General features: G+C 40.7%; 1 protein-coding gene across 1 annotated transcript in view; it reads right to left on the minus strand.

Moving 5' to 3' along the window:
- Window positions 1–4,014: 4,014 nt before the first annotated feature.
- LOC139452467 (solute carrier family 23 member 2-like) overlaps window positions 4,015–16,980 on the minus strand; it is a 31,537-nt gene continuing 18,571 nt past the window's right edge. The window contains exons 5-12 of the mRNA XM_071233959.1: window positions 16,354–16,454; window positions 14,118–14,299; window positions 13,238–13,349; window positions 11,627–11,783; window positions 10,370–10,623; window positions 8,722–8,995; window positions 6,899–6,994; window positions 4,015–5,097 (exon numbers count right to left, since the gene is read on the minus strand). Coding sequence (XP_071090060.1) covers window positions 4,838–5,097; window positions 6,899–6,994; window positions 8,722–8,995; window positions 10,370–10,623; window positions 11,627–11,783; window positions 13,238–13,349; window positions 14,118–14,299; window positions 16,354–16,454 — 1,436 coding nt within the window. The 3' untranslated portion in view covers window positions 4,015–4,837. The remainder of the gene's footprint in view (window positions 5,098–6,898; window positions 6,995–8,721; window positions 8,996–10,369; window positions 10,624–11,626; window positions 11,784–13,237; window positions 13,350–14,117; window positions 14,300–16,353; window positions 16,455–16,980) is intronic.

Genomic DNA, 16,980 nt, shown 5'->3' on the forward strand with positions numbered 1-16,980 from the left:
GTTTGTTCTGATTCTCTTCAGATATACATTTATTAGTTATAGTTGTTTTTTATTCAGTAATTACTTGTTTTGCATTTGGAGTAAGTGACACATAGAAGTGACACCAAGCAACAAAGGAACTTGATATGAATCCTTACTTTAATATGTTCGAGATTTGTCCCACACGTCGTCAAAACCCTTTCCAAGATCACAAGAAATCTCTAGTTTTTCCAGTGTATGATTCCGACAAGATCATAAACACGTGTCCATGAATCACTATCCAATATTACACTATCATAAGCTTGTGTCCATGAATCACTATCCGATATTACACTATCATAAACATGTGTCCATGAATCCCTATCCGATATTACACTATCATAAACATGTGTCCATGAATCACTATCCGATGTTACACTATCATAAGCATGTGTCCATGAATCACTATCCGATATTACACTATCATAAGCATGTGTCCATGAATCACTATCCGATATTACACTATCATAAGCATGGTTCCATGAATCACTATCCGATATTACACTATCATAAACATGTGTCCATGAATCACTATCCGATATTACACTATCATAAACATGTGTCCATGAATAACTATCCGATATTACACTATCATAAGCATGGTTCCATGAATCACTATCCGATATTACACTATCATAAACATGTGTCCATGAATCACTTTCCGATATTACACTATCATAAGCATGGTTCCATGAATCACTATCCGATATTACACTATCATAAGCATGGTTCCATGAATCACTATCCGATATTACACTATCATAAACATATGTCCATGAATCACTATCCGATATTACACTATCATAAACATGTGTCCATGAATCACTATCCGATATTACACTATCCGAAACTCCGAAACGACAGCAGCTTTTTATCCTAGTTTCCTTTCTATGAAAGGGTCTTGTACCGATGTAGAAAACAGTACAGGAATAACCGTACAAAAAGCGGAGTGGCAATTATATACGTTCACAGAGATCTGGAAGTTCCGACGTGAACGAAAGTAAAACAACAGCTTCTTTAATTTAATTAGCTCAGTTATCAAGTGTTATCAAAGTTGCATCAAAAGAGAAAAAGGTATCACATTTTGTAATACATTGGAGTTGTGTTGCCACTCACTCACTCACTCACACACTCACTCAGGCACGCACTCACACACAGACACTCACCCACTCACTCACTCACTCACTCACTCACTCAAGGAAACATACGGTCCTTGAAATATCGGCAATCGGGAATGTAAGATCATGACAAAATAAGAACAGTCACACAAGCCTGTTAAAATAACTCCTAAACAACAAAGGGAAGCAATCCGCAAAAGTATTGGGTTGGACATTTAGAAGTTAGAAGAATGTAAAGACATGAAACTTTTGGCTACAAAAGTTCTTTATTCTTTGTCACGGCTGTTCACAAATACTTTTTTATCATTTCATCAGGACGGTTTTGAGGAGGAAAATCAATCAAAAAGTTGTAATCCGTTACAGGTTTAATGTCAGCAAACACGGATTTGACAAGGTCCTTAAGCGAGTATTGATTCACCAGAAGCCACGAAACTGTACAAACAGGGAATCTTACCGTTTCTTTGGTCTAAAACTCATTTGTCATATTTATCACATTCCATAAAACCACGACAGGAAATCCTGACACAATGGTAGTCAATATTGTCAATAATAAAACATGATGTTGGTGTGAACAAGCAATGCAACAGTGAGAGGATCAATGTTTCTCTGTGGTTATGAAGATTGTCATTTAATGTCTCCGTGATACAAGGTACATCTTGATCGTATAAATAATATTGCAAAAATGGTAACAAAACATAACACAATGATCTTATTGATAAAATCATTATTGCTAAATGTTATGGTTATCTAAGACTCAATTATCGCAATAGACCAGTGAAGATTCGGGTTAGAATAGGTCTTCAGCAACCCATGCTTGCAGTAAAAGGCGACTAAGCTTGTTGTAAGAGGATCGAGAGGGCAGGCTCGCTGACTTGGTTGATGCATGTCATCGATCCCAATTGCGTGGATCGATGCTCATGATATCAATCACTGGATTATCTGGTCCAGACTCGATTATTTACAGACCGCCGTCATATAGCTGGTTGTTGCAAAATGAGTTTCTTTTTATTCTAATGCCATCGTGGAAAGTGTGAGTTCATTTTCGTGTTTTTCTACCTGTAAAAATTTGTGAACTAAGCTCATGTCAAATTGTCAAGTGTAGTCTTCTTCATTGTGTTTTCATTTTCATTGGCAGTTATCGATGTCATCATCGTTCACAAAGGTAAACCTGTCTGTATTATGTCCGGTATTTTGGATTCGGGTGGTCGTTAAATTCATCAAACAGCAAGTCCTTTAACACAGACGCAAACCCGGGCTTGGTGGTGATGATCTTGCCACATTCTTGGTGCACTAGAAACAGTTTCTGGCAACATCGCAATATGAATCTTGTAACATCAATCTGGCCATATGCCGTTTTGACAACAAAGACATTAAATGTGTTCAGAGGTTTAATTATACGAATAACTATTCATGTCAGTCAGACCTCCGTCCGCTTTAACGAGGTCATTTACATTGACAGGTGTCAAATGGCCAGCCATGTTTGTTTACAAACTCAGACGTAGTTTTGGTTTTAAGTGTAAAATGAAGATCATTTAAAACAAATGAAATAAAATAATGTGAAATCATGTTGTTGATAAGAAACTATATTTATTGCCTTTAAAACACTTGAATCAGTGAGATTGAAGCACGCAAAACATCTGAATGAAAGGCTTGGATTTGTGAATGAATGGGATTGGAAAAAATAGTCCCGTAGTCCAATGAAAACTGATCATTGTTCAACTGACCAATCAGCTTCGAGAATCACTAATTGCACACTGTGCAAATATCAAAAAAGATATTACACTGCATATTGAAGCCCATATGGTTTATAAACCTCAAATTGGTCCCAATCAACAAGAAATGATGATGTATACATGCGCGTCACACATTGGATGACGAGGCATTTGTCTATCTTAAAAGGTTCATTATACACAATATATTGTATGACAGGGGGCACGGGTGGCCAAGTCGTCTAAAGCACCGCGATTCGTTGTGCAGAGTTGCGTCCCTTGGGCACGCCAGAAATCTATGATTGTGGGTTCGAATCCCGGTTCGCCCTAATTATGTTTCTAGGTTTGTCAGCATCATACCGTGCTCGTGGGTTTCACCGAAGTGGTAAACGTCCGAGACCTGAATCACATCGGGCTTTCCTCCCACATTAAGCTGACACGCCGTGGTATAACTGTAATACTGTTAAAAGCGGCGTTAAACCAAGCTCACACACACACACACACACACACACACACACACACACACACACACACACACACACACACACATTGTATGACAATGGACAGCTTAAACGTCAGATCATACATATGTGCACTAAGAGTTATCATTCACCAAATGAAGCAATATCGACAAAATTAAATTAACGTCACAAATAAGAACGTTCTTTCAACGTGATGTACATTGTAACAAATGTTAAATTTGTGATAACACTTTCTTATTAAAGTACAAATTCTAGTACTTTTGGGGGGTTCAGGCCCACCCGGGACCCAGAGTGAGGCACCTAAACACCACCACAGTCGGCGATCTAACCCACCGTGGCTTCCAGTGGCTGAGGGGGCGGTCGGGTAGCCTAGTGGTTACTTAGCGTTCGAAGACCCGGGTTCGATTCCCGACATGGGTACAATGTGTGAAGCCCATTTCTGGTGTCCCCGCCGTGATATTGCTGGAATATTGCTAAAAGCGGCGTAAAACCATACTCACTCACTCACTCCAGGGGCTGAGTGGGTTAGATTGCTGACTTTTGTGCTGGCGATTAGGTGCCTCACTCTCAGTGTGAGTTCGAATCGGGGATGGGACTCAACCCCCCAAAGTACTAGAATTTGTACTTTACTAAAAAAAAGTGTAATCCCAAAATAACATTTGTTATATTTGACTACTTTCTAAATGGCATTGTGTTTTCGTGATGTACAATGTTTAATTGTTTAATTAATTAATGTTGTTTCTATACTAATCGGTGACTGTTACCCATAGCCTGCATAGTATCACTCAAAGGTCCGACTCTCTGCAGAAGGACAAATTGCTTGACAGCTACAGATAATACATGTCATCAGTGCTTGGAACATGGTCAATACTCAATGGTGAATGTCGTTGACCGCAGGCGTCAGCAACGTTCCGGCTGCATCACGTCGGTTGTAATTCACCCTGGCTGGAGGAACCATCCACCGATGTTTTAGGTAAACAATTATTTTGTGAGTTGAAAGGTAGGGCGTGACGCATATTTAACCAATGTTCCTGCAATTTCACGGTTTAGAACATCAAAGACATTACACCAGTGCCCATTTCGGGACTCGAACCCGGATGTTTGGTTAATGGGACCGTTAATGAGCAAATACCATAACCATGCCGCTACCAAAATGTTTATTAGCTTAAGCGAGAAGCACATGAACTTATTTATATCATATACTATGCATTCTTTTGTGTAGGTGAATTCAAAACACATGAAACAGTTCCAACCTAACTAGAATACCATCTAGATTCTTCGTGGGCATTCATTTTCAAATTGTCTAACCGTTTGAATACACGTATTTCACTGACCTGGGCTAGTGACTGGAAAATTACATTAATCGTAGCAGTGAGTATGACATAAGTAAGGAAAATTGCAAACAGTAGACAGATTGAACTAAGTACACAATTTAGGGAATGCAAAATAGTAAACCACCTTCAAATGTAATGCCTCATATTTTGTAAAAAAAACGTTTTATGCCAGATGCTCAAAGCATATCCATTTCAACGGTGGAGTTTAACTCCACACCTTCTGAAACAGTGTGGTTGGATAGAGAAGATTTTGTCAAGGAAGGCATAAAAGGCAGCTTTGCAATGAGTGGCAGCCTGTGGTAGATACGCGGCAGGAAGTACCATCCATAGGCATCTTGGGCGGAAATAATGTTGTAGTTATCTCCCTTCCCGTGTTTGACACGTGACACATTTTGGTTCTTCCGCCAAGTGACAAGACCCCTATCTTCCGGTGTTCCTGAAAATAGAAAGAACCGTGTTGAAGTGTTTTGTTTGCTTCACGCCGTAGTCCGGGTTTACCACGGCTGCCTATAAATCGTGGCCAGGCAGACCAGTGGTTGAAAAAAATAGCATCGGGACACTATGACACGCAATCAGTCAAGTCACTGTCCGACCCCATTCAACCCCATCTTACTCAATGGTAAGCTGACCACCTACTTTTATCGAGTACCGATGACACCTGATCCACTGCCAATGAATAGTCATGTCCAGAAAATGAGTGCCACGGTACAGTAGCTCACCTGGGTATGTAATTTAAAGTGTCAACAAAGACTTGTCAAACGATCCTGCCAGCATTGAGTTTCCTATATTTCAGAATAAATACTCTGGACTAACACCTTTTTAAGAGGAGAAGCCGAGAGAGCCGAAAGTGCATTTTTGAGAATTTCGAGGTTTAGAAACTCTGAAGGTCAACTGAAGGTCAAAATGTAAAATGTCGTGAGATCGGAACGTATGTGTTGCTCCCCACTACAAAGAAAATTCCAAAATGCATGACATTTTGAAATAAACAGGTTGAGAAGAGGCAGTAAGAAGTTACAACCTTCAGATGGGTCAAAGGTCAAATCAAGGTCAAATTGTAAAACATCGCAAAAGCGGGACATATGTGGAACCCACAACTGACCACACATGGACCACATTCCATTGAATTTTGAAAAGATGTGGCTGAGGGGGGGTGGGGGGTGGGGGGGGTTTACAATGTGTGAAGCCCATTTCTGGTGTCCCCGCCGTGATATTGCTGGAATATTACTAAAAGCGGTGTAAAACCATACTCACTCACTCACTTTTCAAAATGGTCAACGTGATTTTCAGTCATATAGCTTTCAGTCATATAGTGTCAGGATATTAGCTTTCAAAGCTAAAGCTTTCATTGGGTAAGGTCACGGGTTATCTCCAATTCAACTGTTAATAATACTATCAGCCTTTGTGCCCATTCAATTACTATTTAATTCTCCTCTAAACCTTCTCCTGCTAACCGTACAGTCGTGGGCCTGGTCTGACTCGGAATTACTGAGGGATTTACGGTCAAAAATAAAACTTAACAGATAATCCCCACCAAATTCATACATTTCAGCACTTTTTGGACATCCTCTGTGGTCTCGTGGTAGAGCGTCCGTTCGAAGAGCGGAAGATCCGATGTTCGATCCCCGGCCGCGTCACACCAAATGACGTTAAAAGATGGTACTTGTTGTTTACCAGACCCGTGAAGATTCCGGGGTAGAATAGGTCTTCAGCAACCCATACTTGCCGTAAAAGGCGACTATGCTTGTCGTAAAAGGCGACTAACAGGATCGGGTGGTCAGGCTCGCTGACTTGGTTGATATATGTCATCGATCCCAATTGCGTGGATCGATGCTCATGATGTCAATCACTGGATTGTCTGATCAAGACTCGATTATTTTACAGACCGCCGACATATAGCTGGAATATTGCTGAGTGCGGCGTTAAACAACAAACAGAATAAATGTTGTTAACCTGTCTGGGACTCGGCATTAAGGGTCTAAAACAAGGACTTGTCAGCTCGGAGTCGGTATAGTGTGTCTGAGCGGGGTATTCATGTCAAACTGCGGCATGGTATCTCAGTGAGCTAGCACTATAAATCGACATCAGTCCGGACAAGTACAAAAACATGCAATAATCTTGGACGCGACGTTAAACCCAGTTTCACCTCCCCTCCCCTTTTTCTCCGTCCGATCAATTTTGACAACGCCAGCCATAAGATGTACTTAATGCATGTAGGTTAAACAAAACAACCTCCATACCTTTAACTGTGGTGTCGAGGACTATGGACAAAAGTCCACCAACAAACATGGGTGTTCCCAAAGCTACTTTCAGCACCCCGTCAACTTCAGCAACACCTACAATAAGCGAGAGATGGACACTTATGTCAAGACGAACATAATGTCAACAAAATTTCCTCTCCCCCCTTAGGAAGTGTAATACAGTATAGTTATGTTAACTAAATTAGTTAAAGATCATGAAATAGTTCCGGGCATAGCTATACTTTATTACACTACACATGGGGGTTGACCTTGTGGTTTATTAGAGATGGATTTCAAATCTAATTTGTAATAAACTGTTCCGCAAAATGAAAACCCTTGAACAGGGAGGTTCAATTAAGAGACAACGCACGGTTTTAATAAAAAAAACCATCAACACTTAAAATATATTATTATATTATCCGGTCAGTGTGTGATTATCCATAATCCAATGCAGTAATATGTAGGATTTAAATTTAAGTTTTTATATCAACTTGCTTCGGTTTAATCACATTACTCGAAAGTGGGTTCGACTCCCGGTTCGCCCCGATTATGTGTCTAGGTTTGTCAGCACCATACCCGTGCTCGTGGGATTCACCGAAGTGGTAAACGTCTGAGACCTGCATCACTTCGGGCTTTCCACATTAAGCTGACACGCCACGATATAACTGAAATACTGTTAAAAGCGGCGTTAAACCCAACTCACTCACTCACTCATTACTCGAAACGTTCCACAAAAGAAAAGTGTGGCCGGGCTAACATATGCAAACATAGCCCATGTGCTGTGTCGCTGGCAAATAATTGTTAGTTGAGTTTTTTTGTACCCTGCAAGATGCATCTTTGCTTCATCACTAACGTGTAAGCAGGCAGGAACTGCAAGACATGAAATGCTACACTAAACGTGTTGGATGCTCTAAAAGATACCGTAACTGATTTGAATCGACGGCCTGGGGTGTGAAATGAAATGGGTGGGATGAACACGGCGGGGGAAGAGCAACGGTTGTTGTGCTTGATGGCAGTATGTTGCTAAATGCCCTACGATGAGCAACGGGTGTTTGTGCCCTCAAGAAACTGTTCACAGATTACTCGTCCTTGTATCCAGAGATATACATTATTCCAAGGGCACCAACGTTTTAAAAAAGCTGTGTGGTTCACCTGTGGAGAGCATTTCCAAATCTGTGACCAAAATGATGTCCGACGCAATTCCATATTTTGTGACTGCAGGTGAACAATTCACGTGTACTTGCATGTGTTTATGACGCTGCATCGGTACACCTGGTGCCATGAACACATGTTTATGATAAAATCGGAATCTGGTTTCATGAGAGATTTCATATGTTAGTGGATATGGTTTTGTCTCTTTTGTAATATTGTAGCATTTGATCAGGACAGAGGTCAAACTGTTTGAGAAATATATTTTCATTTGACATGTCGATTTGACTAACAATGGCCCATGTTATTACTCTTCCTTTAACGAATGTATGACGTATAAAGTTATAGCACTGCTTCCAAAATAATCCTGTACATTCCAACTCATAAATACTGAAGGATCAAGATTTACATGGTTTGGGGGAGTGTCGTATTTCTACTCACACATTCAGAAACGACTTGTTTTTCGTTATCCACACATGGTGTTGCCTGAAATATGCTGTTTGCAAATGGTGGTTAATACGAACGAATCAATATGCCTTGTTTGCCAAAACAGTTGGGTTTACCGATGTCATGACTGTTTATAGTTGGCTTTCGCCGAAATCATTATTGCATAAATGGATGAGTTTCAACTCCAAGACATATTAGTCATCAGAAAACAAGAATTGTATGTGTACCTGTATCAATGAAGTCACTATGTCTGTCCACCCACTCAGGGAGGAATATTCCAAAAAATAACGACACTCCAAGTATTGTCATATTTCTGGACGAGTTCAAGTTGACATGGCTGAGGGTGGACAGGCCAATGGCCACGAGCATTCCGCTGAGGACGACCATAGTACCAGCTAGTGTCGGATCCGGAACGGTTGCTATGGCAGCACCAAATTTACCGAAAACCGCCATCAATACAAGGATAACGCCACAGCACAGCATTACGGATCGACTCGCGGTCTGGAAAATAGGAAAGGATCAAATTAGTAGATTTCTTTTGGTAACGACATCCATATTATTTCTGTTTTTGTTATCTCAATAAGTGAGTGAGTGAGTTAGCATGTTTTTTCACCGCTATTGGCACCATTCCGGCAATATCATGGCGGGGAACATTGTACCCATGTAGGGAATCGAACCCGGTTCTTCGGCGCGACGGGGGAACGCTTTAACCACTAGGCTACATCCCCGACCCCCTCATCTCAATGTTCAGCTTCAGAGAGATCTAGTTGTCGAAAGAAACAAAATGAAACTAAAACACAAAAAATACCTTTGGTTAAAAAAAACTAACAGCTTGATTGTTGTTTATTCTTCAAAACGATTTCGTCAACAATTTAAATTCAATATTAATAAGTAATTAATCCGCTCCTAAATTAAATCAACAATCAAATCGGAAAATAACAAATGTTCACTGCACACTAGAACGTTGGGAAGAGCTTGTTGCTATGTGTGTAGAATTTAACCAAAAAAAACCATTCTATTTGTTCATATCTTATTTAAACATCCGACAAATCATGTTTGGTCATCCTTTGTAACAATTGATGACAATCATGAACTCAAATCAACTGTTTAATATATGGCAAGGATTGGGCAAATGTAAATGGACAAACGCATGCACAAAAGTTCTTTCTGGGAATAAATTGCTCACGAAAATTAATTTGAAAGCCAAACATTCAATTTTACAGTTAGACATCATGATAGAAAGGTCGTACACAGGACAAGTAAGGTAGCTTCGCCTCTGGATTCTGAAACACCAGGTGTTCTGTGGGTCAAGCGAGTTATGTCAGCCAAGACCGTTTGTTACTCAAAATAGGATCATGAAACAGTCCATAACATAAATGTTCACGTGTGAATTATCGCTAAACGATAGCATACAAATTCATGTATTAAGTAAAAACGATTATTGTGTAAATAAATGTTAGCACCGCCTCCGATCTTGGTGCAAATTTATTTTTGTCACAAAACCGCTACACGGACATTTTACGTAAATTTACTGGTACTGCATTAGATGTGCATAAGATAACTTACTTATTTCCCCAACATTTTCAACAGATCACTAACCATTGCACCTGTTAAGATCCGGGGTAGAATAGGTCTTCAGCAACCCACGCTTGCCGTCAAAGGCGACTATGCGTGTCGTAAAAGGCGGTTAACGGGATCGGGTGGTCAGGCTCGCTGACTTTGTTGTAGCATGTCATCGTATCCCAACTGCGTAGATCGATGCTCATGGTGCCAGTCACTGGATTGTCTTGTCCAAACTCAATTATTTACAGACCGCCGTCATATAGCTGTAATATTGCTGAGTGGGGTGTTAAACAGAAGAAATAGCTCACTAACCTTTGACACAGATATCGCTGCGATATTTCCACTGTATGACGTTGTAGCATGTCCCGTGCCTATCGCTCCGCCAAGTAGTCCGCAAAGACCTTCCACCAATATGCCTCTGTTGACAGCGTGATCAGGCGGTGGGTCGATTTGACATGCTTTCGCGGTGGCAAAATAGTCCCCCACAGATTCAATCATGGACGCGCAAAAGGCAGACAGGAATCCAACAAAAACTGCTGGACTAAATAATGGTAGTCCAAACTGACCTGCAATAGAACACAGAAGTTGAAGGGTTAAAGATGTTGACGAGGATTTATAAGAATGAGGCACCAGGCAGAGTGAGTTCGAATCCTCGATGGGTCTCAACCCCAAAAAGTACGAGAATCCGTACTTACAAAGAAAGTGTTATCCTAAATATAACACGGGTTACATGTGTTCACTCTCTCAATGGCATTGTGTGTTCACAGCTTTCCGCCATGGGAGCCGTGCCCATTTACACTTGTCAGAGGGGTACACAAAGTACGTGATCTAGACTAGTTGTCGGACTTTCATTTTCTGTTGAAGCCTCGGTGGCTGGGTGGGTTAGATAGCTGACCTTGTGTGCTGGCGATTAGGTGCCCCACTCTGGTAGTGTGGGTTCGAATCCCGGATGGGATCATCCCCTAAAACTACTAGAATCTGTACTTCACTGAGAAAGTGTTATCCCAAACATAATATTTGTTGTAATTTAATGGTAACGTCGCAACAAATGCCTACATTGAAAATGTGCCGGTTTCTTATCTTTACGACGATGCAAACTGTATGGGAATTGTAAATCTAAATTGTGTACATATGCCATTCGTAGGTAGTTTTCTTCCATTAAATAAAGGTCGCCTAGATATAGCTGGTATCGTGTGTAACCTGTATTAAAATGCAACAACAACGAAAAGATTCTATATATTCTGTTATACAATGTTTGGTAGACAAGGCTTCACCTGGATACTGGGGGCACGGGTGGCCCAGTCGTCTAAGGCGCTGCGGATCGCTGTGCAGAGTTGCGCCCCTTGGACACGCAAGAAAACCGTGGGTTCGAATCCAGGTTCGCCCCGATTATGTTTCTAGGTTTGTCAGCACCATACCCGTGCTCGTGGGTTTCGCCGAAGTGGTAAACGTCTGAGACCTGCGTCACTTCGGGCTTTCCTCCCACATTAAGCTGACATGTCGCGATATAACTGTAATATTGTTAAAAGCGGCGTTAAACCCAACTCACTCACTCACTCACTCACTCACCTGGATACGGGAAGTAGAACCAGGGCGTGCGCTCTATCAGCAACATCTTCACGTCCGTCCTTGCCTTGTAGCGGATGTTATCGGGGTCGTTTGGGAAGACGTCGGTGATGGTGAGGATGGCGGAGATAGCCCACATCACCAGGATGCTCAACAGAACCTGCAAAGTGTCACACTTTTTTTCAGTCAGGAAGGTAATATGTGTTTATATATGCTGAGAAGTTCTTTCAGAGGCGACTATCAGTGGAATCCCATGTATTATCTGTGCAGAGTTGTCTCCCTTTGTGCACGCAGAAACCTATGGCAGTGGGTTCGAAGCCCGGTTCGCCACGATAATGCTCCTAGGTTTGTCAGCACCGTACCCGTGCTCGTAATCAAAATGGTAAACGTCTGACACCTGCATCGCTTCGTGTTTTCCTCCCACGCTGTGAAATACTGCCCAAAACGTTAAATCCAACTCACTCACTCACTCACTCACACACACAGACTAATGAATAAGTAAGTTTGTGTTCTGCGGAATAGCCTATAATATGTTTTTTTATACATCGATGGCGTTGACGACTTCTTTTACCCCGAGTATTTGCGCTGCATTTTTTTACCATCTCTTCTGAACGTCTAGGTTTATTCTCTTGCAGAGTCTTTGGCGATGCTAAGTTTGAACTTTGAGTAATTGAATTGAAATTACACCCATTGCCAACTTGTTTACATGCGTTTTTATATTTTGGCGTAATTTAAATGTGAAAAATATCAAGTATATTGTTAAAGACACACTTAATTCCGTGATTTAATTAAGACATTTCTTCACAAAAATAAGAAGGGGACATTTCTTTTATTTACATTTCCGCGAACACCTGGTCTAACCACTGACTTTCAATTCAAGTATTTTTGTTTCGCTACTTGAGTGGGCCATCCGTCTTTGGAACAAAATCAGGTCAACAACAAATAGTTTCAATTGACGATTGTTGCAATTGCTGACGTTTGTTTTGTTTTAGTTTTTTTTATTTGGTTTTCTTTGTGTGTTTAACGCCGCAGTCAACAATATTTCATCTATATGACGGCGGTCTGTAAATAATCGAGTCTGGACCAGACAATCCAGTGACTGACACCATGAGCATCGATCTACGCAGTTGGGATACGATGACATGCATCAACAAAGTCAGCGAGCCTGACCACCCGATCCCGTTAGCCGCTTTTTACGACACGCATATTCGCCTTTGACGGCTAGCATGGGTTGCTGAAGACCTATTCTATCCCGGATCTTCCCGGGCCAATTGCTGGCGTAGCTTCATTACATTGAATATGAAAAATGCTAAATGTTTGAATTTGTTTAGAAGATATAAGAATATTGTAGTCGGATACGTAGAATGTTTGCTTGGGATATATCGTAGACGAAGATCGCCTCACATTTGAACAGAAAGTGATTTTCATTCTCGATATAACACATTCTACAGTCTATTATCCCTAGGGATATGTAAATATTATACGAATACGGCCATGTGCAGACAAAAGCACGTGCAAATCATGCTGATTGAACGAGATGCACGAGATTAAACATATTTTTCCTGAATGTGACGTTTATTTTAGTTTTACAATGAATGATAAACACAAACATACCGGGAAGAGTTCAAATAACGGTAGATAGCTTCGTTTCTTCTTTCCCCTTCTCGGAAGTGGAATTTTGACATGTGGAATGTACAAGATGAAGATGAGAAGTAATGCTATCCCACTGAAACAGAAAACATTAGTCAGATATGAGAGATGTTTGAACGATCTACGTAAATTGGATACGATGACATGCATCAACCAAGTCTTCGAGCCTGACCACCCGAACTTTTAATCGCCTCTTACGACAAGCGCGGGTTGCTGAAGGTTAATTCTAACAACATGACTGATGCGTATCTGTATAATATCCTCCATGCCATAACGGACAAAAAATTGATGAACGTAACAGGAACGCACATTATAAATTCTTTTGTTCCCTTATTGCAGTAGAAACCAAAGTCATTACTCCGCACAGCAGACAATGTACAAACGTGTGAAAAGTGGCATTGCAATCACGATAAGATTGTAGTGAAATCAAGTCATTTGTTTCCGGATATTAATCCCAAAAGTTCAAAAATAAGAGAGTTAAAATGCCTCAAGATACGCATAAATACCAAACCGGAACTTTGGTACACCAAACGTCAAATCATCGAGAGTGTTTGCCACATAATTTTTTATATATCTGCCAAGAAATAATATAATGAATGTTTACTCTTCTTCAAAATCTACAATAAACCGCATTAACTCGAGATATCCTTTCATTGTATTTTCATAGTCCCTAAAGGATTTCTATCGATACGATTGGCGAAAATCGACTCTTTTGTCTTGTTCTTTTTTAATTGATGTGCTTCTTTAACTGGCTGTCACAAAGACATTTAGTATTACCGTAGAACTGCATTTCAAAATGATATTTTAAAGATATTTTAACGTTATGTGAAATTTTCATACAAACCCGAAAGAAATTTCCCAAGAAGGCCTGGATTGCGCTATTGGGATCTTGTAGAGGGAGATCCCTATGAGGGCAATGGTTGGGGCGACTGTGAGCGGCCCGATGTAACGGAGAAGCACCCCAACTAAACCAGTAGAGCCTATCAGAATCTCCAGTATTGAAGCAGTCATCAAACTCCCCGCCAACTGAAAAATATGACAATCTCATTAAAATAAGATATTTACTTCCGACTCCGAGTCAGATGTCAAGTTTATAAAACGTTTCGGCTTGCCTGGTACGGACTAACGATACCTCTCTTCGTCAACATCTGGCAAAGCCCATAGAGGTCACGTTAGATGAACCCTGAACGAACTTTGACCTACAGATCAAAAAGAAGGATGCTTGGGGATTTTAACCAGAGTTTTCAGCAGGCTTTATAAAACCCTCCGTCTTCATTTTCAGACTGACGGCCTTGAACGCCGCTTTTTTGGGCAGTTGTAGCAATGTTTGGAAAAGAACAGGGTGTAACAATATTTTTTTTTTCCTTTCCGAACTCACCGTTTACGTTCGGTTCCGTGATACAGAAGTCAGAAAGTGCTGTTCCGAATGCTTCGCTCGTTTGTACAGAGAATTATAAGCCGCTATGTAGATTGGTCGAGTAGAATGTTCACCTGATGTGACCCACTTAAAAGGGTTTCTGATATCTTCACAGAGAGTGGTACCGAATCCCAATGCTGATTTTAATGGAACGTATCCCAATTTCTGTTAGTTCGTGGAACAAACGTGGGATACTTGTTCTGCCATGTTCTGTCACGGAATGCTTACAGGGCACAATATTGGACTCGCAAATGTACACACGTGCAATGTAGGTGTACATGTTTCCACTTGCGTGTATCGATGATCATGATATCGACCACTGGATTGTCTGGTGCAGACTTGATTATTTACAGACTGAAGTCATATAGCTGGAATATTGCTCAGCGCGCCGTTAAACAACAAACAAAACATGGTTCTGCCCCGTGAGGATTGCGGAATTGCTCTCATCTTTAGCCACGAAAAAAACACATGGTTGAATGTTTTCTTTTGACAGGCAGTTTACTTAAAACAAACTGTATTAATGAATACATTGTAAATTCTTTGGAGTATTTTGTTCTCAATTTTAAATTGGTATTGTCAAATTGCTTATTGAGATTTTTAAGGAAGCGTCATTTCTGGTGATAGCGCAACATTATTTCCCCTGCATAATTGCACGTATGTGCTATCAAAATAAAAGTATGTTATCAACAAGGTTTTATCGATTTTTGTTTTCTCGGATTATTTGAGTATATGTTAATTTGAATGTTAAAGTACTTGAAATGGTCAGTTTTCAATGTACACTTGTTGATATCGTGCTAATATTTCGCTGTAAACTGACAGGTCTTTTAACTATAAAACTGTTCTCAGATACGGGCAATGTGACGTTAACTTGTTACTCAATCACTCACATATAGCTAGAAGACTGCTAAAGGTACCGTTAAACAACAAACCAAAGAAACACATTGTCTCATTTGTCTCTTTGGATCAAGAAATTTACATATAATTTAAACGACAAAACCCTTTCCATACCCAAAAGAAATATCTGCAAAAAGAAAAGTCAATTGTACGATTCCGACGATATCATGAGCATGTGTTTATGAATCACTATAAAAAAGTAACTATACCAAGTGTTCGCAAAAAGGTGAGCGTATCCTGACCAATCGGTCGCACCTGTCATAAAAAAAAACATGCAAAGGCAAGTCAATTGTTAAACACGCGAACATATTGTACTAGTCAAAATAGGGAATTGCACTGAACATCATGGTTGTCACTGATGCGTCATATTTGGTTGGTTGGTTTGTTGTTTAACGCCGAACGCAATATTCCAGCTATATGACGGCGGTTTGTAAATAATCGAGTCTGGACCAGACAATCCAGTGATTAATATCATGAGCATCGATCCACGCATTTGGGATCGATGTCGTGCATCAACCAAGTCAGAGAGCCTGACCACCCGATCCCGTTAGTCGCCTTTTACGACAAGCATAGTCACCTTTTACGGCAAGCATTCGTTGCTGAAGACCTATTCTACCCCGGAATCTTCACAGGTCTCGTCACTTCAAATTTGGAAATGTCCCCTACATGTCTACCATAAAACCTTTTGAAAGCTTTGCTGACCTTTAAGCAATGTATCGGTTTCAGTTCTGCCTTCTCTAATCAAAACATTTACACACATTCAATGCACCTGTTTCAATTTCTCTTCTTCAGACAGCAAGGCCAGGTCTGATGTTGCCGAACCATTGAGACTGGACGTGTTGCCGCCTTGGGCCATACTGGTTAAATTGCCTTGAAAACGATCGTGTACAAGCATCAATATTGATATTTACGGTAAGGTGAAAAAACGTTCTACAAAGTACTCAAACAAGAAGTGATGCAGGTCTCAGATGTTTACCACTTCAGTGAAACCCACGAGCACGGGTATGGTGCTGACAAACCTAGAAACATAATGGGGGCGTATCGGGATTCGAACCCACAATCATAGGTTTCTGGCGTGCCCAAGGGACGCAACTCTGCACAGCGAATCGCGGCGCCATTGACGACTGGGCCACCCGTGCCCCCCTTTCGTAAATAGAAAATCTGAAATGTGTAACCTATAATTGTACGTGTCATTATTTCATAATGTCTTAACCGAAAATGGAAGGGAATAATGCACTTTTTTCTGTAAATATTAGCTTCCGCGGTTATGCGGGCGTCAAATCAGCTGTTTCAACGTGGTTGTTGTAATTAGAAACCTCAGACTGAAAGATCAGAATCGAATATTTTCTAAACTCATGGCATGCGTGGAAAGGTAATATGTAATGGGGTCGGTGAG

The sequence above is a fragment of the Haliotis cracherodii genome, unplaced genomic scaffold (assembly GCF_022045235.1).
Source record: "Haliotis cracherodii isolate W230 unplaced genomic scaffold, xgHalCrac1.p SCAF_9, whole genome shotgun sequence".
Classification (NCBI taxonomy): Eukaryota; Metazoa; Mollusca; class Gastropoda; order Lepetellida; family Haliotidae; genus Haliotis; species Haliotis cracherodii.